General features: G+C 33.8%; 1 protein-coding gene across 1 annotated transcript in view; it reads left to right on the plus strand.

The window, feature by feature from the left end:
* Nucleotides 1–27,048, plus strand: part of DMD (dystrophin) — a 2,022,175-nt gene that overhangs the window by 792,869 nt on the left and 1,202,258 nt on the right. Inside the window, exons 38-41 of the mRNA XM_081043053.1 lie at nt 9,979–10,101; nt 12,520–12,657; nt 15,377–15,529; nt 16,394–16,576. Of these exons, the coding sequence (XP_080899179.1) occupies nt 9,979–10,101; nt 12,520–12,657; nt 15,377–15,529; nt 16,394–16,576 (597 nt within the window). The remainder of the gene's footprint in view (nt 1–9,978; nt 10,102–12,519; nt 12,658–15,376; nt 15,530–16,393; nt 16,577–27,048) is intronic.

The following is a 27,048-nucleotide window of genomic DNA, read 5'->3' on the forward strand; positions in this document are numbered from 1 at the left end:
ATTATTTAATAGCAAGAATTATTGCCATTATTATATACATTAGACTTGAATGGCCAACTTTTGAGTGTTGAAACAGAAATTGATGGGGAAAAGAAATGGAGGAGCAGCTGATTTCTTTCTGGCCTCTGCGGTAATGGGCTAAGACCAAGAATACATATTTACTATTTCCATTGCAAGGACCAGCTTTACAGATTATCAAGTGGGCCAGTTTAAGGAAGTCCTGCTTTCCCCAAATACTGTCCTTAAAATACATGAAATGCTACCTCTTCCCATTTCATTTAGGTGAATCTGTAGTACCTGATGGCTTCGAGAAAGATTAATCTCTCGTAATCTATGTGAAATCAGTTTGAGAAATGACAGTTTTAATGCGGAGGGTCAGAATTATAAAAATTGATCAGCCATAATTTCAGAACCCTGGGTAAAGTCGATGGAATCAATGGGGAAAGATACCATGTTTCAACTCCTTCTGATTTAGGCCATCTGAACATGTTGGAGCAGCATGGTGGTGGGGCAAGGGATACTATCAGGAAAAGAAAGTGATAGGGAACAGAAATTTAGAAAGGGATACTGGAAGGCAAAAATAAACTGACTACTTAGTCCTGTTGCTTACGGCAGCTCTAACTTTTTCCATCTTCTAAGAAGATAAATGGAGAGGGGAGTCAGCAATTTGGGAGAGACAATATTTGAGGTAGATCTTAAAGAATTAATGAAGGGAAGGTTGGGGAAAGGGAGCAATCTGAATGAACTCTTACCAACTATGGTACTATTTCAGGTCACAATGTTGGGTACTGTGGTACCTATATCGCAAGGTAAGATGTGATGGATGCAAGGAGCTTACTGTTTAATGGCAGAACAAGATATGTTCATGGATAATGGGCTGAGAATGAGTGTACGCTGAGTGAATTTAGCAGCCACTCTAGAAACACAGAGGAGATAACAATTACGGGTAAACCTATGAAAAAGCTCAAGTGTGTTCAATGGAGAGTAAGTTCAGTTTGCTTACAGAATATAGAGCATGGAGCATGAAGCTTTAGTTGTGCATGACAGGCCTGAAAAGGATGATTAGACACGGTGTGGAGGGGTCATGGCAGCCAGACTAATAGTTTATGCTTAATTCAGTAGGCAATGACGAGTTTTTGATGGCTTTTTTCATGCACTATCAAAAGATTAGTCCAACAGTGGTTGTGAAGAGAATTCAACTGAATAATGATGGGAAGTAGCGAAACCGATTTGGAAGCCATAAATAGTCTAGATGAGACACAGTGAGTACCTCAAATAAACAGGGATCTATGGGAATGGAAAATAAGTGACAGTCTGGAGCAGTGACTCTCAAACCTTTGTGTACTGGGTGGAGGAATTGTTCAGACACAAATTGCTGACACCCCGCCCACATTATGACTCAGTAGGCCTTGGGTGGGGTCTGATCATTTGCATTTCTAGCAAGTTTCCAGGTGATATAGATGCTAATGATCTAGGGATCATACTTTGAGAACCCCTGATCTAGAGACATTGAGAACTAGTTCAATTATGACATATGGGGCCGAAGAAGATGATAAACTGAAAAATGGCTCAGGATTCAAGACTAGTTGAGTATGAAAGTCTGCATCTGAGTTTCAAGAATAAAATACGCATCAAGATACATTTGTCACATTGTAATACTTAGTTTCAAAAGAATGTTAACTAAACAGGTTTTTTTCTAGCTGTATCCTATTAATATAGGCAATAACTTTGTTACAAAATATTATGAAACTTATACATGTAATTTGCTTAGTTAGATTGCCTTTTCTTCTAGAGATTTAGAAACACTTCACTTTTCTATGGAACTGAAATGGTAAATTATTGGTTCTGTAATTTGTACTGATCGGAAGAAAGGTGAACTTGTTTTCTATGTCTTCAATTCTTTATTAAGATTTATTTGCCATTGTATATTATATACCATATTTTGATTTCCGTATAGGTCTTAAAGTTGTTGAGATTTGGACAATCTGGCATCATATATGTAAATATTCATAGTTTTATTGTCAAGATTTCGATCACCAGTCAGTGTTAGTAGATCAAAAGGAAATCATCTTTTGAACCAGATACCTTCAGATATTTATGTAGCTATGAGAAAGCCAGTGACTTTCCCATTTAATGTAGCATATATATCAGGGAAAAAGAAAACACACGGTTGGGTCTAATCTATCTTAAATAGTGGTTTTATATGTGAAAAGTAATGTGTGAATATTTTAACAATAGTTTAGAAAAGTATCTTGGTTCTCCTGAACATCAGTGGGAAACAGTGCATCTTATCAAGGTGACCTAGAAGGTCAAAATAAGATTAATTGGATTTGAAAATTTTAATTAAAACCTAACTTTCAACAATTACCTTTATCAATATAAATATGTTGATCTTTTTCCCTTTTTATAATTTAACACTTTCTCTGTCTATTTATAATTTAACACTTTCTCTGATACAAGAGAGCAGGATCCGTTAATTGGTACAGTTAATCTTGTTATATAAGTATACTTTTTAGTAAAATTTTCTACAAATTATAACAAAAAGCATAAATGAAAAGTTGGGTAAATATCTATAGGTATTGCATAATTTTTAGCGTGTTGGATGTGTAATAATTATAGCTAAAATCCTCAAGTAATAATAACAGATTAATAACTTAAACTATGCAATACTATGCCCTGCTAATTTTATTTCACTGAAATAAATATGAAATTAACTTAACAACAGAATTTTTATATGAACGTTTTTTTCCCCACATTTGAAATTGTATCCCTATAACAAGGTTAATTCTGTTGAACCTTTGATAACAAATCCTTTTTGTAAAATATTTTCATAATAGATATTAATTGAGTTTGGTGAGCAATGACATTTGTTAGAACTAACTGGGTCTTATTAGCATGACATTTAAAATGATTAAAGCTATATGGTGATTCCGTATTGGGAGCCTTTAAAAAGGAAAATTATTCCTCCAGTCAGTCAATTGATGCAAAAGTAATCATTCCTTGAACCAGAGACTTTCAAGTATTTATAGGGGGCTGTGAGAGAGCTAGTGAGTTGCCCAAGTTCTCAAATTTAGATAGCCTGGTTAGAAGTTGTTAGATCACAGTCAAATGCTTTGTCCGTTCCAACATGCGGACTCTGCATACCTTATTACCTCTATTTACGTCATCAGATATTTGTTGGTCTGGCATACATCAGACCAACATGTCTAATTTCACTTAAAACACAGTGACTCAGTACACTTCTCTGTATTAAAAACCAAAAGAATTGAACAAAAACAGAAATGAGAGAGAAACGGAGGAAGGGAGGGAGAAAGAGAAAAAAGAAAAGAAAGAGTTGTCCAAAATATTATGTTTTGCTTTTAATTCATCTTTCTCCCTTTATATTTTACAGTTAAATCCTTTCCTCTCCCATTTCGTTGCTACTACTAAACTCATGTAATCATGAATTAGAAACATATTCAAGTTCTACTTAAATAAACGTGGTCTGATATTTGAACCACCAGTATGTATGGTAACCAATCAATGTATTTTGTATCCAATTCTGAAAAGTATGAGCATGGAATCAATCTCATCAATGCAAAACCAATAAGCATGTATTGGGTAATGTCCTTTAAGTAGCCTCACAAATTTGGGAAGTTATCACATTTTTACACGTTCATCCTCAGAGGATCAAAGATAAACTGATACCTTACTAACATCAAAATGCAACCAATGAAATGTCACTATTACAAGTTAAATTTGTTTTCTATTTAAGTATCATTTCTTATATTCCTTGGCATTTGCTCTTAATGAATTGAAAATGAGTTAATAAATAAATCTATAAACTATCTTTTCTGATTATCTTTGTTCTAGATAGATGTTTTCAATATGCTTATTTCTCTTTGTAAGTTTTCTTTCCTCTCCATATATTTTGATTTTAATAACTTCATATCATATCAGTGGTATGTCTTTTGTGTATTATAGGATGTTACTGGTCCTTGAAACTTTATTCATTTCAGTTTCCATGAACTCTTCTTATTTTATTTTTTTCTATACCAATATTGTAATAATAAATAAATTTTCAAAGCTGCAGAATGGAAAGAGGAGGCTGATTGATTTGAAACTATTATAAACCAGTCTGTAGCACTTGGATTATTTATTTTTAATTTAGACTTTAGTGTAATTTGAATGTAGTGGCCATTTATCATGATTACTGAGATTACATATTCCATATTAACAAATGTTTACTTTACTGTCTGTGTAAACACAGTCATTATTATGTTAGTGTATTTATGCACGTTGGAAGTAATATTTAACCAAAAGAAAGCTTACATTTTAAAAATGATAAAGTGTATCTGAGTAATTTTGAATGCTTCCAATATACGATGAATCAATTTGTAATTGATTTTGCTCTTATCAGTCTGTTATTGTTTGTTAACTTGTTATATAAGTCACCTTTTAATGCTAAAACTTGAACAAAGCCTTAAACTTCATTAATCCTAAATCATACAGCGAAGCACAATTCATAGCTGTTCAGCAATCTGAAACATTAAAAAATCAAGGAAAAAAAAGTGTTGTCTATCTCAGTTTCTCTGTCTCTTCTTTCTTTTGTGTCCGTTTATCTATCTCTTTATTAAACTTCCCTATGCTTTACTTTACTTGTATTTTGTATGAGTACACATTCATGCTAAACCTCTTAAGATAAAAAGGTAAGTAAAAAGTTGTGCAGAACCTATGCCTGGTTTGCACTTCATCCTATGACGTTATAACTTTTGTTTGACTATTCTCTGTGTATTCTAAAACCTATCTTTTGTGCGCTGTCTAACACTGTGATTTAATTGTGATTTTACTTCTTCTGTGGTCATGTATTTTCTTTCAAGTCAGTAGGAGTAATTCACACAATAATTAAGATGATTTATCTACCATTGCTTTCAATTTTAAATAATTTATAATTTTGAATTGAAGAGGCAGATATTATAGACTTTATATGTTTTAAAGTTGGGTGACTCAAGAGTGAACTATTAAATTATGGATTCTTATATGCATTTCTTTTATAACGTTTCATAAGAATTCCAAAGTAGGAAGACAGTGAAGACCTTGGAATGACATGTAAAATGTAATTGGTCAGGAAAGTGCCTTCCGTATTAGAATTGTCATGACCTAACGGTGAACCGGTGACTCTTGAGGAAGGCATTACATTTTCCCAGCTCCTTGTGTCTGAACAGAGTATTTATTAATCGCATGGATGTCAAATGGCTGATCTGATAGGCCAATAGCATAGCGAAAATGATTGGTTTAAGTAGTTGTGGTGATTTTGGTTTTAAAAAAATTGGTCACTGGTTAATTCAATTACTAGATTGGATTTTCTACAATTAGTAATTGATATAATAAGTACCTTTTCTGTATAAAAGAAAAGAGTTGTATTTCTTATGGAAAATGCAGAGTAGTATACAATATATTCCCAACTTCAAAGATTGAAAGTCTACTTGTGAGACAAAGCATAAACCCTTAGAAGTCAACTAACATTATATTCAAATATGTAAGAAATGCAGCCACGGATTACACATAAATGAGGAATAGACTCCTGATAGAACATGTCAGACCCATTCCCATAAATTTTCCTATCCCTGATGGCTTCCTGAAAATTCCTCTCAAAAAACGTATCTGAATGCTAGTGAATGAGATGGTCATTATAAGCATTATCTAAATTCACTATAATTTACCAAACAAAACATCAGCATTTTGACCATTGTTAGTAAGATATTACTCCTGTGACACATTTCAAGCTAATAATAAACTATTGGTTCTTTTCAATGTCATGGTTATAATAGTTATTGTCAGTCTGTACTGTCCAATAAGGTAGCCACAACCACTTATGGCTATGGGATATTTAAAATGTGGCTACTCAAATTAAGATGTGCTCTAAGTATAAAACACACATTGGGTTTTGAAGTGTTAATATGAAAAAGTAAGTGTGAAATATTTTATTAATAATCTTATATTGAATAGAGTTTTATATGATCGTATTTTGGGCATATTGGTGAAATAAAATATATTATTATAATTCCATTTTTATTTTTTAATATGGCAAATAGAACATTTAAAAGTACATATATGACTTGTATTATATTTCTATTTAACTGCACTGCTATACATAAATAAAACCTTTTGAATTCAGAGGAGAGAATTTGCTTGTAAGTTGATCAAATTTTAGGGAAGTGTTCATGTGAAAAGTGTTTCATTTCTAACATGTACCCTAATACATAATCATTATGCCTCTGCTTGTATACTTTCAGCAGTGAGAAACTCACTACTTTAAAATTATTGCTTTTAAAAGAAAAAAAGTTTGCAACACTAACCATTGTTCTATATTAAATGGAAATTCAGGCTCCAAATTCCTATCCATTGATTCTGGTTGTTCACTTTGGAACCACACAGAATAATTCAAATCCCTAACATGCATAATAACCTTTTTTAACAAATGCATAGTAGTCTTGCATCAGGAAAGCTGGACCCTATGTGTACTACTTACTAATGAAATCTAAGTTTGCATCATCTTGCTTAAATAATCAGTTATTCATTTTGTAGTAGTGTTTCTTAAAATCTATTCATATCTGCTGATTATTTTTGCTCCTGGTAGTATCATGCTGTTACTAGAATTTGCCAGAAATCAATATATATATCCACACATGCAGTGCTTATCAAGTCAAGTCTTTTCAATTTTATACAATAGAAATTATGTTATTTCACATTCTAGATCATTCGGGAGCTCCTTGAAATGTTTGTTTGTATTTACTTAGTTTTTCAGGAAATCACTGTATTGTACACCTGAAACTAATAGAGCTAACATAATATTGTCTACCAACTATATTTAAATTAAAAATTAATTTGTTTATGAGTGTATAATGTGTACCAGGAATGACTCGAGGTTGAAAAAGACAGACAAATTCATCATCTTCATGAGGTGTTCATGGAACTCATTCGTTTTACTCTGCGTTGTTTTTTTTTTAATACATGCTTTTTGTGTTTCCCAATAATATCTGTGAAAATACTGCACAGGACAGAACAGTTCAAAGCCCTTTGATATCCTCCTCGAGACCACCCTTTCTCTACATTGATGCAGATTAATTAACAATTTTTTTTTGTTCAGAATGACACAACTTCCATAATTGTAATCTCAATTTCTCTGCGCTCACCATTAGAATTTCATGAGCTTGTCAAATACCTTGGTAAAATAAAAACACCATGTCAACAAGCATTTATTTTCTCCTTTATAAACTGTATGTTCTCAAGAGAGGAAAGACTTGAACTGAGCCAATGGATGGCTCTGTTTTTGAGAGGAAACAATAAGAGCCAATATTTATAGAGCATATATGCTATGTCAGATTCATGCATAGGTTCTGAGAGAAAATAATAGCCAATATTTACTGAGCATTTATGGTATATCAGACAACTTCCTAACATATTTGATCTTTATAACAACCCTATGCGGTAGATACCCTTCTTATTCTTATATTACAAATAAACTGAGGCTCAAAGAGGACAAATAACATCCTGGGTCCCTCAGTTAGTACATGGTGGAACTCAGATTCAATCTAGACATTCTCCTTTACGCGCTTTGGCTCTACAACAGATTTGAAGCATTACGAGGGCCTTGAGGGAGGGATATAGGAGCTCACCAATACCCCTGCAAGGAAGGTCAATAATAGGAGTGCTCAGAAAAGGCTAAAAAGGTTCTTGGGGCAAAATTACGGGAAGTCTTGACTATCATGCCGGAGTTTGGACGTATATTCTACTTGTACTTTTGGAGCAAAGAAATAGGGTAATGAAAGCCATGCTTTGGGAATATATTAACTGATCCCGGTGCATAGGATAGAACTGGTAAGGTGGGAAGGAGAGTATAACCATGTAAGGACATTATTGCCTTAGCTCCCATGTGAGGACTAGAAGAGACGGTATCTCTGGAAATAGAAAGCAAGTGGATCATGGTGAATGCATTGATGATTATTTGATGTTTATGAGATTTCAGGGTGAGGAGTTGAAAAATGTCACAGTGCATGTTTTAAACCTGAGTGAGAAAAATGGTTGTCTATGGACAGAATGTGGGAACTTGGTGTTGCAAGCAAATCTGGCAGAAAGATAGTGAGCTCATTCCTAGACATGTTGAATTTCAAGTGAGAAATCAGCTGGCTCTTGGAGAATCCAGACCAACCAAAAGCGAGGTCACAGCAAGAGATGAATACTTGTGAGATATAATGAAAGTTATGGTTAAATGTTGAAAGATCATACAATTTTAGGGAAAGAGAACTGAGAAAGAGGTATGGAGGCCCAAGTTCTGAACCTTTGAAACCATTGTGTTTGACAATATAGAGAGAAGATGAGCTAAGAGAGGAAGCAGGTATAGAAGTATAACAAATGGATCCATGTTATTTTCCACATCCAAGTACTCAAGAAAAGTTATTTTAAATGTTATTTATTATCACATGTTCACAAAACCAAGTAGAACAGTATAGTTGCTCTTATTACATACTAGCAAATGTGAAGAACAATTTAATAACATAAAATACCACCATATTTATCTTGTGTAGTTATGATTCTTAAAGCTGTTAATCTTTTTACTTTTACAATACTATGAACAAGATATGGTTTAAAAGTATAAAAATATGTTAATGATACAGGCATTGAAACATCGTTTAAGTATATTTAAAATACGATGTTTCAAATTACAAATGATCATTAGGATTTAAAAACTAGTACTGAAAATAAGTCACTTGAACAAAGAGCCCATGGATTCTCTCTGGCATGTGTTGAATTGCCTAGAAGAAAAGTGTTTATTCATATTGCACGTGACAATCATGTCCTGGTAAATAGCATTTGATTATTCACTTTTTCATCAAAAATGAAATACCTTTAGATACTTGTTTTATTCTTGAATACTTATCCTTATTGTGCTCTAGGTGATGCTGTCTAATAAGGAAAGAGTAAGGCTATGACTGGGGATGTGATGGGGAAGAGTAGGTGGGGACCAAACTTGATGGATGCAGTCCCTGGATTGGTTTGACAAACGGAAAATGTTTACTTCTATAAGACAAGAAGGTTACTATATGTCATCTATGAGTTTTCAAAAGCTATCAGGTAGCAAATATGTTCTAGTGTTTCAATGCAAAGTGGGCACAGATCAATAGAATAAATGCTTACTTTATTAACTGTTTGAACTTTAATAAATCAATATTGCCTACTCTTTTACATGTATATTTGATTTTCTGTACATTATCATTCATCACTCCTCGTTAAGTGGTGTCTTTAGAAAAACAAGGTCTTTTAAAGTTTTTCGAGACTGTAGTCATGAATTTCAAAATTAAAGAAACTGATAATTGTAAGGTTGGAAAACATTCAGATCTTTCATGCGACATATTTTTGTTTCATTCATTTGAAATTTTTGTGCCGCCAAAGAAAGCATTTCTAAGGCAAGCTAATGACATTGTTTGTCTTATGAGAACATGCCTGTGAATTTCTCCATGCTACAAATGTCATTTGAAATATCTGAGCCGATTGCCATGTAGTTTTGTTGAGGATAAGGAGACAATTCTGCGTTTCCACCTAAGTTTACTGTTATTTGATGAATGAGGCAATTTCTGATAAGGCGTATTTACCCAAATGATATTTATATCAGAATATTTAAAATAAGATCAAATCCAACTTTCGAATATTAACAATTAGCCGAGTCAAATATATGGAAGTTGACTTTTGTTGAAAAAACAGAATAATGAATTGCATTGTCTTGCATGTGTGTTTAGCTCTGATGATGTTAAACGTTAGTCTTTATTTGCATCCTGAGATCCTTTCACAGTTGTATTTCAAAACGTTCATAAAATATAATAAGGAAACATAATGCATGTCATTATTTTAGCACCAGGAGGTTGAACAAATGTATTTTTTTGGTTTATGTTTCTAATAAAAAGTAATTTTGATTTAAATTAGCACTATCTTTTTTTTTAGGCCTCCATTCCTTTGAAGGAATTGGAGCAGTTTAACTCAGATATACAAAAATTGCTTGAACCACTGGAGGCTGAAATTCAGCAGGGGGTGAATCTGAAAGAGGAAGACTTCAATAAAGATATGGTAAATTGGTTGTGATAAAAGTGTGAATGAACTAGGAGTGAAATTGACTTAAATATTTGGAAAGAAATTAGATAATTCAAGTCTCCAACTAAATTTTCAGGACATTCCTTGCACATTTTGTGATTTGAATGATTTATTACAAATGCAAAGTACTCTTGTTGAGCTTTTATTATGAATGCCAAAGTAGTATGGTATGGTCATATAGGAGTACTTACAGATGCTCATAAATAGCTCAGCAATTTTGCTTTGACCTGCACTCTCTTCAAATTCAGAGCGTAAAATGTAATAGGGAGAAAAAAGAGTCAAATCAGAAAATAAACTAGAAATTTAATAAGAAACTCAACTATCATAGATGGCTGATTTTTTTTTTTTTTGTCAGTCATGTTTCTGGTAATATAGCATTTTTTTTTCAGAGAAGGGACAATTACACATAATATGAACATTGTTTATAAAAGTTTACCACAAGTGGTTTTACCAAAAAGTTGTGTAAATAGTACAGTGTATGTCTACAATATGTATAAACTTATGCTGCTTATTTCATGGGGAGTAACGAAATGTAACCATGCGGGCTATTCCCAAACTCATAACATTGTCATTGAACCCTGATTAATTTCAAAATATCTTTTATATTTCTCTCTGGCTTGAATATTTCCGCATCACATCCCTTTACACTGACTTTTTCTCTGTCCACTTCCTTTTCACAATTTCCTTTCTCTTCTTCCACAGCCATCAACCTATATGGCATTCTTAAGCTTTCCATATAATTGTGTTAGAAACTTCTCAGACATGTCTCAGTGCTAGAGACTTCTCAGACAATGCCTGAAAATGACATCAAAAGGCAATACATAAATTTAAAGTAATAGGCATATGAGGCCATAGGAGAACTATTCCCACCAATCTTAGTTCCCACTGGTATCAGTTCTGACTTCCTGGAGCTGCTTGAGTCAGTACGCCCCATGTCCGGGGTTTGGTGGCCTTGACATCTCAGCTCCTGGAAAGAAAGACAAGAAGAGGCTTTCCAAGACGCTGAGTTACAGCTACCTCTATTTCCTGTCAAAGAAGAAACCAGAGGGCACCGAGGTGAAAAAGAGTGCTGCTTACCTCTCTGGGGCTGATCACCACCTATGCCCAATAGCTTTCACCTGGTGCAAGGAAAGGAGTGATATGGGGTTTTTTGTTTCTTTATGTTTTTGTCCTCAGTCCTAGGAAATAGCACAGCTTTTTAAAGACACATTAAAATGAGTCAGATCTTTGACATGCTATACATATATGTGTCTATGTTATACTATTTCATTAGACTAGGAACTGACAAATCTCAGATGAAAGACCTATTTATTCTGAAAAGTGAACAGTTCCTCAGTTGTGTGGTAAAAGTTTTAAATAGGCATTATAGATTTAAATGTGTAGCATCTAATACCATGAATAGTTATAAACAATCACACACACACACACACACACACATACACACACATATGACTTCTTAACAGTTGTCTGATAGTTGTTATTCTGAGCTCATGAGAGTACCTTGGGTACCACTGCAAGGTGAACCTCCTTGATAGAAAGTTTTTATATATTGAGTTGAAACAGATAAGAAAGTCGACGTGAAAAATCACATTGTCACATATGCTAGTATATTAGACCAGCACTTATTCAAATAATTTTAATTCAAAATACATAAAAGGAAAATATTTTTATAGTCTAAAAAAGCAAAGTGCATATTGAAAATGTTAAAGCCATTTTTCTAATCCATCTTTTAATGCTAATTTGTATTTATTGAAAAATAACATGCACATATGACACATTTTTGAAATGATTTGCAACATTTGCCAGCAATTTAGCACATCATTTTTAACTCATGCCCTAACATTTGTCCTAAATTTGGGCATGTAGTTTATTTAAAGCAGAGGTCATTAGATATTAATTGATGTAAATTTAAAACAAAATATTTTCACTTAGGAGTGTGTTAAAATTGTAAGGTCTGTTGCCATCTCACACTCACATATCCACATCCATATTCTTATATGGATTAGTTAACATTATAAATGTCAAGTTTAGTGTACTTGTCCCAACTTTTTTTAATTTCTAGAAATATACTGAAAATCAAAGCCAAATGAATGCTTTCACAGCAATTCAGGACTTGTCTGAAATGATGAAGTACCTTAGTTCCCCATATTCCTACATATACCCCTTATCAAGTATGTCCTTTTGAGCTAGACAGAAGGAAACTTACTTCTTTTAAAAGTTAAAGTGAAACATGTAAAAGAAAAATTGTGAGCACAGTATCTTACAAGAACACTCCCTGAAAGTTTCAAATTGGATTTTTTGTGTGTGTTTAAATAACATGTTTTATTATCTCTGTTAACGATGTACAGCTTTTTAAAAACCAAAATGAAGACTGTACTTGTTGTTTTTAATCAGAGTGAAGACAATGAGGGTACTGTAAAAGAATTGTTGCAAAGAGGAGACAACTTACAACAAAGAATCACAGATGAGAGAAAGCGAGAGGAAATAAAGATAAAACAGCAGCTGTTACAGACAAAACATAATGCTCTCAAGGTATTAGAGCTAAAATTATAATATACCTTGCCTGTGGTTTCTTTTCATATGTAGGGTAAAATATATTGTGCATAAATAAAATCTGCTTAAGAATCTTAGTCACCAGAAATACATTTTTTTCTGTTGAATGTGTGTGCTTTATTTAACGTTTTTGAGTGGTGTCTTTGATTTTGAAAGATGTGTTGCTTACAGATTTTGAGTATTTTTGCTTAGACAAATTTTTCTGAGTAGTAATCAAAAGATAATAAAATGCATCATTTATAGTACTTACACATTTCATTTTCTAATCTCGTTTATTTTTATAAGCTATTTTTACATTTGTCTTAAAAACCCTGCTTAATTGCCAAAATAACCAATCTACATTTTTTAGACTTTCTGCTTCCTGTATTTTAGTGATTTTATTTAGAGTAAGTCCAATTTTTTGGTAACCTAATATTTGTTTAATGAAGACTGGGATTCTACTTGATTTTTTCCAATTAATTTCATTTTGCCTTTAAGAGAGTCACTCTTTACAGCTAATTAAGCAACGACAAGAGTCTACTTTCATTTACATAGAAATCCTCAAAACTAATTTTAGTGTCCTTGAAGAACTGGTACTTTCATATTAACCAGTGGTAGTATATTGCTTCATGTACCCATGTGATTCATCTGGATTTGTGCAGAAAGGACAGAATAAAGTATTGATTTTTCTATAGTAATATCTAGGAAGTTCTTGAGCTGAGACTGGACACCTGAAGAGTTTTGTGGAATAACCTTTTTTTTTAATGTGCTTTGCAATACTCACTATTTGCTTGCATGGCTGATTTTCTAATACTGTTAATGGCCGAGCTTTTCATTGTAAATCAGTCTCTTAGAGCTGTGTAACTATGTAGGTGGACCCACCTAGTAGGTGAATGCAATCTGCTTTCTATATGCAAATAAGAGTATAAAACCATTTCCCATATAGCCAGACAACCAAATAAACACTGCTGAGAATGTAATTACACAATATTGTGCCTGCAAGGAATCCACAAGGAAAGTCTAATTGGCCGGCAGGTGTTCTGAAGGTAACTGCTGATAAATATAGTAAATATAAAAGGTCTATTCCTCGAGGGAATGCAAGAACAAGCCATAATGTGCTCAGAATAGCAGAGAGCTGCGTATTTCACACATTTCCAACGGTGACCAAGCTTTCAGAAACTTCTACAGTGGTCATATGATGATATGTGTCCTACTGAACAGCAGTGTTTAATGGTTATCTGGCATACCTGTAAAGAAACTTATATAATGTCTCTAAGTACCTTTACACAGTACACATCACCCTGTGCTTAGGAAATAAAAGGAGTTTCAGATTTTATGACCACAAGCCCTTTCTCTTGGCAGAGATGTGAGTTGTGTCATGAATAAGGTACTGCTCAACTCTCCTTCGTGTCTGTATCTTGGTACCTTTGAAAAAAGCAGCATTCCATCTGGCTCATCATCCCAGGCACTTATTACCTCCACAGGAGGTTTAGAAATTCAACTAAAAATGTACACTGCAGTAAATTTTACATCCCCAATTTTAAGCAAAATGGAGAAGGAAATCATTATTGCAAATATATGCTAAAAGCAATTAATGAAAATCTCCTCCACTTGCCAAACCAGTTCTCACCACAATTCAGTAATGGTGTTAACCTGCCCAGTGGCTCCGATTCTGGTCCTTCTGTAATATTTCAGAGAAGGTCAAAACTTTCTAATGCAATGAATATTTCAGTAGGTCTTTGATATTCATTATTTTCTTTTCCTCCAGTTAAATCTGTACATGAAGCCCTAATTGCTAATGCTCTGAAGAAATGAAAGCTATATTCTGAGCTCTTATGTTTCCATGTGTTACCATAAAATGGCATTTCAACAAATTCTGTTGATCAGGGAAGACATTGTAAGGCACACGATGGTTAATTCCTGCCCCCATCTGTTGATTTATTAAATCAGTCACATCAGGTTGATTGGATACCATGTCCTATCCCGTTTCTTTAGAAAATATGCATTATGTTGCATTAGGAGCATGACTTGGTATAGTATTAAGAAAAAATTGGCTGTGTAAGCCTTGAAGGAAAAACTATTTTTATAACATTTAAATTGTCATTTTCATGTATACTAACAGAAATACAATTTTCACACTTCTACATATATAGCTTGAAACAATTTATATGATAAGTAAGGTGACTTTATATTTCTAATCATAAACTATTAATGGTCCATGAAACTTTTTTTACAGGGATTTATTTCTAAGACTGTGAATGTAGTTACTTGGCTGTATAAACTTAAAATTTTGTTTATGAACCCCAGGGCTTAATATATAAATTTTGGAATTTTTTAAAACTATTTTAAAAGTCAAATACAAACTCATTAAGTTTGTGCCAGTATCCAGTTAGCTCAAATGTATTCATATATTAAACTATTTCAAATAGATCACATGATAACTTAATTGACAATTAAATTTAACAGGATTTCTAAACAAGTGTAAACAAGCCAAGAGAAAATATCTTCAGTGGGTTGTTCAGGTTTCCTAGATTCATGTACGTGGGTCCTGTCACATAAAAACATAATTCATCATCTGTTTGGATGTTTAGCATGTAAATATAAACTTAACCAAAGTTGTACAAGAAGATGAGTGACTCAGATTATTTTTAAATATCTACAACCAGAAGTGTGCTATACATATATATTGATGTTTTAATAATATCTGCACCATGAACAGGATTTGAGGTCTCAAAGAAGAAAAAAGGCTCTAGAAATTTCTCATCAGTGGTATCAGTACAAGAGGCAGGCTGATGACCTCCTGAAATGCTTGGATGACATTGAAAAAAAATTAGCCAGCCTACCTGAACCCCAAGATGAAAGGAAAATAAAGGTAATGTTGTTTTAGAATGTCAATAGTAGAATTTTTTGCTACACTTTCATTTCTTTAACTTAACCTGTGTGGATCATATTTAAAATTTTGATGTGGTGGTTTCCTCTATAAGTGTTCTCTTTGATTTAATGTATTTCCTTGTATTGCGTTTTGTTCTAGTAAATGTATTCAATGTTTTTTGATTGATAGAATGTTGAATGAATCAACTGTTTTATTTTTAGACAATGTACAATGAATTAAGAAATGTCATGCGTTTTCTGGTAAAATTGTGATTGACTTTGTGTATCTTTGTTCCAGATGAACAAATGACTTATCGGTATATGGACGGCTTCTTTCTCATGTTAGCACATTCATTTCATCAGAACATCTTCACACATCAGTGTCAAATCTCTTTAGATTTATTTGCATATTGTCTGAAGATTTCTTTCTGTTATTATTTTACACTTTTTATTTTGCTTCATTCTCCGTTGAGTTCCTCAAAACTTTATAAAAAGGAAATAACTCATTCATTTACCCTCTAAATTATATTCTATCTGTATGGTCCCAAATAAATCAAAAGTAGTCCCTCCAATTTGGGTCAACCCCCCAAAACACCATAGGAATTGAGAAGAAAGAAAAATGTTAGATCAATTTAAATATTTCCTTAATTCACATATCTGAAACTGAGCATTCAAAGGATACCTGAAGTAATATTTGGATTCTTGGGTGAAGATGACAGTGGTGGCTTCCATATTTGTAAATTATGAAAAATGAAAATAAAATGACAACAGCCTATAAAATTTCTGAGAGAAGTATGTGCTGCTTGCAGGTTGGTTGATGTGGTTAGCTAACTGCCCTGGGCCCTGTATTGGTTTTACTCAATAGGAAATTGATCGGGAATTGCAGAAGAAGAAAGAGGAGCTGAACGCAGTGCGTAGGCAAGCTGAGGGCTTGTCTGAGGATGGGGCCGCAATGGCAGTGGAGCCAACTCAGATCCAGCTCAGCAATCGCTGGAGGGAAATTGAGAGCAAATTTGCTCAGTTTCGAAGACTCAACTTTGCACAAATTGTGAGTTGTTACTGGCAAACGCACGTATGTGTTTGCAACTACTACTCTAATTAAACAGAGGCCTACTAACACAAAGAAAACAAAAACTGGGTGCAATTTCAAACTGCTAATATGCATTCTGAAAGGGAGTAGTTTCCCCTCACTTTGGGCTTCTGTAACACTAGTGGTTCATTTTTCATATTAAAAATATAATAAGTTAACAGGTCATAGGAAGCAGGCCCCTTATCAAAAATGAAAACTACTTCTTAATTTTTTGCCACATCATTTTTTTCATAACATTGGCAATGTGAATTTGTCAATATATCATACATTTACTTTATTTCACTGTCTAATCCGAAAATATGTATTGCTTTCCTGAGGTCATCTCATGCTACTTTTACTTTTTAATGTATACATGGTAAATAACAAATCTTTCGTGAATCATCTTCTTATATCAACTTGCATAAACCCTTAATTGACTGAAAGAATAATAGTTTAGTCCTTATACCTGGCTTAGCTATTTAACGGGTTAAAGGTTTCTTAGAAGAACTGGATGCCTAGTAAGATGGTTGATAATTGATAGCAAATTGAAAAAAATATCAAAAAAAAATCAAATATTGTGACTACTCAAATATTGCAAACCTAAAGAAAAAGAACTACTCTTCTTTCAAACAACTGGCTGGGAATTCTGTGATTCTTTAAAACAGTGATCGATAATGATAAGGTTGTTCTTAGCTCTTTATTTGTAACACGTATGGTATAAATCATAGAGATTTTCTAAGAGATACATGATCTTGTTTCCATTCTGAGAAATTGTAAAGATGAATGGTCACCGCTCTGTAATTATGCAATGATAGTGCTCTTCACAAAACCAGGATGTCAGAGTGTGGAAAATAAGGCTCTATAATGAATTCTGTTAGTTAGAAGAACATGAAACCAACAGTCAGCCATTTTTGACCCAGTATGTAACTGACAGTTTCATTTGTTTCAACCCATAGATGAGACTTTTTTGGGAATTTCTTAGGTGATATTGTTGATTCCATTTAACACGGGGTGTATATTTTAAACTATGTATAGTACAATGAATATAACTATCTTTTATAAGCATATAATCTTGTTAATGCTGCATATTAACCAAGGGAAACTATACTTCATATTATTGTGAATCCCTTTTTCATGTAGAGAAATCCATGAATACACTGTTTTCTATGAACTCGAATACTCTAAGGTTTAATAGAAGCTGAATATTCTGAGAAATTGGAAGAAGTAATATAAGGTATATTTAAATTATATTGCATTTGAGGTCCAGTTCCAGCTGATAGCACATCTCAGCCTATTATTCTTCATATTAGATATTGTGAACATAATATGTTGTAAATCACTCAAGCTTACATTAACAGAAAACCTGTGTCTTTGGTGCAAAATGAATTGAAAGATTAAGACAACCATAAGCAAAAGTCACGTGCAATATTTTTGCCTTGATTTAATAAACCATTCAGGAAGAAATCCTTTGCTTTGAATTATCTGACTAGTAACCGATTCTCAATTCTTATTTCCCCCAAATCTTGTCATACTTTATGTGCAGGACTAAAATTTTTACAACCTAATCAAGGTAGGTTATTTATACTTTATAGTTAAATAGACACAGGATCAAAAACCCCCATAAAACACCCACTTAAAATGCCATTAGGTAATTACACATAATAGGCTTTCAACAATGTTTGTAGAACATAATAAAATAGTGATTGGTGAAATAAAGAAAGGGTATGTAAACCAGTATGTTATTTTCAAAGTATCTTATGGTAAAATACTAAGATGCATTTTTCCTGCAAACAGTTTCTTTTTGATTTTATGTCTGAAATATTCAAAATTCAGAAAGTGCTGGGATGTGGGGGGAGATTTTTATACTAATTGTTGATTTTTCCATGATAATAGAAGCAATAACAATATGTGTGAAGAATAATCGATTTAATATTGCAATTATATTTGACTTTGGATTTTCCTTAGACCTAAAAGGTGATAGATGATTGATAGCTATGTCCAAGATGTATCTTTATATTCCACCAATTACTAACATATATTAACAAACTGATTTCACATGTGCAGTGGTTAAAATCATCTTCCCAATTATTTTGCGATGAGGTCATTTGAGATATCCACAAGCAAACAGCTTAACAGAAAGTTATATTTGGGATAATCGTACAATGGCCCTGATGGAGCACGGCTAGTCATAACTTCAAAATTTCTTGCCTCCCTCTGCATCCCCCTTCTCTATTTCTCTCACATCTTTCTCTCAAATGCCCCTCTGTTCTCTCTACATATAAACCTTAGACTTTATTTAGACTTCTTGATTTTCAGTTAGTCTTTTGTATCTTCACAGTGGTAATTCAAGATTGTAGGCAAACTGTAAAGTGCTCAGTGTTTGAGAGCTAGGTTTAAAAAGGAGGAATTAATTTTTCTTATTTCAGAGATAAAGACTCAGAAATGGGCTAAACCGTGTAAAATTAATGCACTTTGGGGCCCGTGTTCATGTCAGAGCTATATGTGGCAATAGGAAAGCTCAGAAAAGGCCAGCAACTCAGTCTGAAGGAGCCATGAGGCAGCCCTGGGCCAGATAGGAGCACAGAGCAGAGCAGAGTAGAGAGTATCTGCAAATCATGGTCCTCAGGGCAAACCTGGAGACCGCAAAGGATGGAAAACAGACTGGGGGAAAGCAGGTACAATTTTCCTCAGGTATTCAGCATATTGAAGCCTGTGCTCTAGTTAGGAGTACAAGACATTTGTATTATAGTTCCAGTTGGCTTTAGAGACCTGGCTGCTCAGTGAAGACCAAATAAACTGAACTTAAGGAATTTTTCTGCAGGATGTTTTATAGCAGCAGCGTGGTCTAGAAAAAAGACCACTCCCTACAGTGAACGCCAGTGACCATCTCCTGGCTGTGTGACCAGGGGGAAATCTCTCTCAGCCTGATTTCCTTCGTTTCTACAATGGGGACCGGGATGCATGTGGTAATTAAATATGGCAATATTTGTAAAACACCTGATTAATTTTGGGGGCTCAGCAAATCAATTCTTTTGCTTTCTCGTGTACATAAGTTAACGTTGGAAAAGAGACACGTTTTAAAAATTTATATCTTTATAAGGCATTTAAGTAAAGTAGGCTCAGTATGTACCATAGGCTTAGTATGTTATGACAAAGATCTATTTTGTTTAATGTAAATTACAAATTAGATTCCATGATCCTTGGACAGGTGGTTTTATCTAGTGTCATGATACACTTGCGGGAAATTTCATGCAACGCTGGTGATCTTACCACTGAAGGCATAATTCTCCATAAACTTGTCAGTAGAACTCTATTTGAATTATTATCTTCTGAAAAAAAGTAAAGAAATAGATAAGGAAAAATGTTTTGAAAGTTCCTTAGTGGAAAATTAGGCATAATTTTTATTACGTTTAATTGTAGCATTTGACAGTTAACCTCAGAGAGCCTAAGTAAATGTAACCACAAAATTGTACAATGAAGGTACCACCACAAACCAGGGCTCGTGTGGAATTCCTAAGCAAAATAAGCTCACAGACTAAAATTACAATGGGTATGAAAAAGAGTCTTCTCACGAGTGAAATTAACAAATGACAAAAATAAAGGGAGAATGTAAACCTGAAGAGTTTCAAAATAAGAAGACAGAGAAGGACATTAAAATAAGTGTTTTCTAACATTCAAAACATTTTTTTTCAAGAATGGAATGGAAGTCTTTCAATAAAAACAGGGCAGTCCATTTTGAATAGTGAACAGGAAGATTTGAAAAATAGAAAGTCTAGAAATGAAAGTACAGTTATTAAAATAATAACTCAAACAACTTTTTCAATAATGGGTTCATTATAGAAGAAAAAAGAATGTATTGATTGAAAGACGCTGAGGACAATTCTGATTTGCTGAAATTACTGGAAGAAGTAAAGAACAGAATAAATAGCTCAAACACATGTCAGATTGAGAAAGCAGAGTGCCTGAGGAAGAGACAATATTTCATATAAATGACCGGCATTTAACAAAATTGAATACATTTCAATTTATATGAGTCCTCAATTTGAATAAAGCTCAACCAGTCTGGAATACATAAAAACTAGTTCACAGCTAGCTGGGTTGGAATGAAACTCAGAACCTCAGTGATCAGGGAAGTATCATAAAGGTACTGAGGACAAAAGACAATACCTACAGGGTGACAAAATTGACAGCAGACTTTTCATCAGCAAGAGATGTTACAAGAGAATGGAATAATACCTTCAATGTGCTGGGCAAATTTTCACATATCCCGTAAACTGTGATTTGAGAATGAAGACAAAGTATTTTCAGAAATACAAATATTTTCAGACAAACAAAACCAAAGAGAAATTATTACATATAGATTCTTGCTGAAAGAATTCCTAAACTACATACTAGCATAAAAAGGAAAATGAAGCCAGAACGGAGAAGCGAGCTATAGAAAGCTACATAATTTCTTTTCTATATGTAAAGAAGGATTTTTTTAAAAAAAATATTATTAGCTACCAAAATTGTGGCACGTGGTGCAAAGGAAAGCATAGAGTGCTATGAGAATGCAGAAGTGATTTGACCCCACGTGAAGGAGAATACAATAAATAAAAGGCTTTTTCTAGACAGTAGAAAAAAAATAGGTTTGTGCCTAATGTGTTCTGTGTGAATTATTGCCAATTATGTTTCTAGGAAGAAAAATATGTAACAAACCTTTGGAATAGGCATACATATATGACCTGTCCCAGGAAGGGGGAGCCCCAAAATACAAACATCTTAGTTGGAAGAAGGAAAAGAAACGGATATCCTGTATAGTAGTACCTTGGTTTTCAAACGTCTCCATTGATGAACATTTTGGTTTACGAACGCCATAAACCTGGAAATAAATGCTTTGGTTTTTGAACATGCCTCGGAAGTCGAACATGTCATGCGGCTTCTGCTGAGTGAAAGATCCTGAGTCCTAGCTTCTGCTGTTTTCGAACGTTTCAGAACTCGAACAGTCTTCTGGAACGGATTATGTTCGAAAACCGAGGTACCACTGTAGTTCCAAACATCAAGTACATAATGCTGATATTCAATGTTTTACGTCCAACAACTTTTTATTCAACTTCTTATTTTGGATGCCTAATGGGTATTAAAAGCATATCGTAGCCATGTCAAGAATAATTGATTTCCTCCCCTGCGTAAATTGGCTACTACCGAGCTCTCTGAGTGTTAGTAAATTGCCCTTTCACTTAGGTCAAAAACCGGATATCATCCATGATTCCTCTATTCTCTTATATTATCCATGTAGTTCATTTCAAATCCTGTGACTCGGGCCTGCAAAATACATCTTTAATTGGACCACTGCTCTCTATCTGCACGGTGGCAACCCTAGTCTACAGTATAATCATCTCTCATCTGTCAATGACCTCTAATTCTGGCTTTCACACTTTTCCCACCTACACTATATTCTCCCTGGTGAAGCCAGAGGGCTCCTAAAGCAGAAGTGAAATTCTGTCAGGCCCCTGCTGCTCATTATCCTTTCACCGAAATCCTCTGAGCTTCTCCATGACTTGGTCCGGGCTGATTACTCCCTTTTACTCCAACTTTATCTCCCTTTTTGCCATTCTCCTGCCAAAGAAGCATAAAAGGTTCTCCTTGGTACTTAAACACACCAATGTCATTTCCATCTCAGGACATTTGCACATACTGTTTCTTCATGGAATGTTTTTCACCTAGCTATCGCTCCATCAGAGGAAATTACAAAAGGGATTTTAACAGTATTAAAGATAAACATTTCCAAAATATACAAGTTCTTGAATAGTTGATAGAAAAATGGATTTTGTTCATAGATTCACTTTAAATGCCACAAGAAATGTGAATGTGTAATATAAATTAGTCCTTCAGCGAATAATTGTGTAAAATAAAAACATTTTTATAATAGGAACATCCTGCCACTAACTTTTACAAATTGTTTGCATTTGAAGAGAACTTTACATCTACAAAGAGCTTTCACATGTATCTAGTTGTATCCCACTAATAACCCGGCGAGGAAATATTATTTTCATGGCCATTTTACAATAAGAAAAAAAATAAGTTAATGAGATTTGTCCAAGGGCCCATGTAAGAATGAATGACACCAAACCAAACTCAGTGCATCCCAAAATACTGTAGAAGTTTTTCAAAAGAAAGAAAAACTATCGTGTTTCCAAATAAGTTTGAGAAACACTGGATTAAGCAAAGTCTTCTTACTCTAGAACTTCTTAGGGCCTTTGATATGCAAATGTGATTATGAATTTCTATGAAGGGAATAGATTCTGCAGACTTTCACATCTGGATATTTGCAGTACAAAGGGGGAAATTTCATTTCAGTTTCATGATAGGATTCCTGTTTGAGTTGTTGTGAAGAACTAGTGATCTTCAGAAAAATTAGGAAAAGCATCACTATACCATTATGCTTTTGTCATTTTGGATTTTCTTAAAATGAAGCAAAGTTGTACAAGAAAAGTAATCACAGAGGCGACTGCTGTCACTTGTGTGAAATAATGTCCTAGATTTGATAGCCAGTTACTCATTTTTTGTGTGTATTAACTCCTATCACATAATGGTACTCAATTAATTTTGAGACTAAAATAAGGGGAAAACATATTTTCTGCCTAATAGCCATACAGATTTTTTTCTTTGCCTTGAAATAACCACAAAGATTGTCAGCTGCCAATACAAGATCCTTGGGGAATTTGGCACATAATTTTTTTTATTTAGAGACAGTATGTTCTTTAGTAAACAGAGTTGTGAATATAAAAGAATAGTAATGGTTGCTAAGGGAAATAAACCAAGGAGATGGCTGCCTATAGAATTTTCCTTGTCCTAGCTTCAATTTTGTAATTAACATATCACAAGAGTTAAGAAAGAAATTAGACAAGTCAAGATTTTAGGTTTTTCTAGATTGTTTATGATCACAATATTTACTGTCATTTCTATAGCAGCACTTTTTTTCTAGTCTTGAGTTACATAATAGAATCAGTTTAATGGTTATTCAGTAAATGGAGTATGTTCAGCTGGAATAAATTTACAAGAAGATGGCAGACTGACTGATTCCCTCACTCCTCATTTCAAATGTATGGAAATTCTGAATAAAATGTAATTTCTTAAAAAAAAGTTTTGAACAGATAGCTGAGCTCACAATATATGACGGAAACTTCCTTCCTCCTGTACCATAATGAGCACAGCCAGGCAGATACTGAACCTGCCTTGAAGGCTTAACCGTTAGGAGAAACTTTTTTTTTTTTTAGTTTTATTTTATTTAGTTTTATTTTTACATCCCTCACACCGTGAACCCCCCTCCCCCCATCCACCACCACCCCGACCTCACACGGAGCCATCACATTATACACATAAAATTATAATTGGCATTCATTAATGTCCAGCCTCTGGTGTACAAATGCCATGACCAGGCATCCACAGCATCCCTGAGGTGGTCTCCCAAACAGGACACATGTCCATCGGACACCCAACAAAATCCCCAAACACTATTGAATAAGTTCCCCAAAGTAATTCTCAAAAAACCCTGAGGCCATCCTGTGGTCACCAGTCGCCCCCCAATCCCTTCACCCTTCCCCCCATCCCCAACCCCCTTCCCCCCCCACCCATCTAACAACTCTCGGTTTTTTGTGTCCCCAAAACTTACATCTCTACACTCCATATTGTGTAAGGTCACGCATTTCCTACTGAAGTCTTTAGGAAATGCGTGACCTTACACAATATGGACTGTAGAGATGTAAATTAAAACCCTCCCTAAACATAGAACCTTCAAGCCCTTCCCTCGGCATGCAGGAGGGAATAGATACATTCTACTCGAGGGAATAGATACATTCTACTCGCAAGCTCAATTCATCTGCCAGGGATTCTGGCTGGAGTTAAAACAAAATCTTAAGTGAAAATTATAACCGAGTGTAGGGGATCTGAATTTTTACACTAACCATAAGGCTCGAGACTCCTGAACTGAGAAATTAATATAAAATTGGTCCCAGAGTGGTGAAATCCTTGGAGTCCTCCCACAGAAAAATACAATACATAAATCTTTGGGAGATCAACAGACACACAAACACTGAAGACGAGTTCACAACCAGATACTACAACCCACATAAAGAAATAATACATTGTGACTTAGAGTCATCTAACACAATGTCCAACAGGATTAGTACCTCATGAACTTAAAATAATCGAAAACTATTGGATACTATAGAGTAAATATGTTGAAAATAATTATAGAGATAAAAAATAAAATAAATATTCATTTATAAGAACACTATGAAAAATGCACAGGTATATATGATGAAAGCACGGCAAATACAACCTTTAGAAACCAAAAGGTCGTCGTTGACAAAAAAAAAACAAACAAAAAAAAACCCACTAAACATTAAACACCTACTTAAATAAATATAAAGAGAAAATTAGGTCGTCATGATGAAGTTATTAGAATACGCTACATAAAAATATAGAAATATGGAAAATATGAAAGACACTGAGAGACCAAAATAAGAAACTTTAATATAGTTTACAAAGCAGAGTACAGAGAGAATATTCGAGACAATATTTAAGAAATAATGGCTAACCATTTCCCAGGATTCAATGAAAACATGAGCCCACAAATTAAATATATTGGTATCCCAAACAAGATCAATTAAAATAAATCTACAAAACATAGAGAATATATAAATACCATATAAAAGAAAGAAGACACATGAGTCAACAGGAATGTCTTATTTAATTGAAATTTCTGATAATAATGAAAAATCTCCTAAACTGTATTGCATTGCCATTGCACAATCAGGACTAGGCTACTATTTATAAAGTGAATTTCACCCATATTAGAAAACCTTTGATATTTTGTAACAATTTTTATGCTGCAATAAGAAAACCTAGCTTTATATCTTGCATCTCTCATTACCTAGGAAACTTTGACTAAATATTGAGCCTCAGGATAAAGTAAATAACTCCTTTGTTATAGAATTAAGAGAGATAATGAAACACCAAAAATACCTAAAGAACTTCCAGAATGTTTTTATTATGGTCACTTGTTTGAGGTGTTGGTGTCCAGATTTCACACTGCTAGGTATCCTGACAAACCAAAAGCCAAACATGTTGAGTTTTTCTGAATTGGTAGTATCCCACATACCTAAAAGAAGCAAATACAAATGCATACTAGTTCAACACTGCTTAAATCTAGGTTTTAAATCATTCCCACAGACAAAGTTCTAAGAACATGGGTGTACCATTGAAATGGCAGTTCATACAAGGAAACAAGCAACAGAATCAAATCTCAAATACAGAAAATAATGAATTAATCTGATTCAGAATGTAACATAAATATGTATAATGTCAAACATATAGTGATGGAAGGGGAAGTGACTCTGGTGAACACACAATGCAATATATAGATGATGTAGTAGAGAAATGTACACTTGAAACACATAATTTTACTAACCAATGTCAACCCAATAAATTTAGCAAAAAATTAAAATAGTAAAAGTTTGCATCAAAAATGTCAATTAGGAACAAGAGATAATAAAATTAATGATCAAGAAGTTTTGAAAAGAATGAAATGGAATTCACTGAATGAAATTAATCATTCAGTGGACAAATGACACATCAGATTAGATATAACAGAAATGAAATTAGAAAATTGGAAGAGAGATAAAGTATCTAAAATGCATAAAGAGAGACCAAAATTTAGAAAATATAAAAGAAAGTGTGAGAAAGGTAGGAAGTGAGATGGTCAAATATAGCGAACTCAAAATACAAGGAGAAAATTTCGAATGTAGCTGAAGAGACAGATTACCTAGAAAGTAATGACACGTATAATGACAGGTGATTTTAGAGCAGTGATAAAAGCCAGAAGGTGGTAAAATAACGTCTTCCAACATGAATGAAAACCCACCTATGAACCTAGAATGTTATACTCATAGAAACTCTCAGGAATCACATTGAAATAAAGATCTCTCGGGACAAACAAAAACGGCGAGAGTTTACTAGTAGGAAATTCTTACCCAAGAGTCCTCAGGGCGGTTGTTTGTTTTGTTTTGTTTTAGAATTAGCCACTATTGGTATTTATTCAGTTATCAATCATTATGTCATATGTCTTTTCTATGTTAGTAAAAAGAAGTTCTATAAACATTTTAAAGCGTGCGTAATACTCCATGGCATGTATGCGCCTCATGGGTGGTTTTTAAGCAGAAGAAAAATGACCCTAGATAGAAGATTTGAGATGTAAGGAAGAATGATGAGAAAATAAACAAACTAAACAAATGGAGAAGCCTAAAAAAATATTTGTGATATATAGAATAGAGCTAAAATACTGGACGTCAGTGACAGAGTATAGAGCAAGGTTGCTTAAAGTTTCTCACCTCATTTACATTTACCTCCTACCTTTCTGGATGTTCCTTCTGAGCCTCTATTGCTGGTACCTCTTTTTCTCTCCTAGT

Source organism: Rhinolophus hipposideros, assembly GCF_964194185.1.
Source record: "Rhinolophus hipposideros genome assembly, chromosome: X".
NCBI classification, from domain to species: domain Eukaryota; kingdom Metazoa; phylum Chordata; class Mammalia; order Chiroptera; family Rhinolophidae; genus Rhinolophus; species Rhinolophus hipposideros.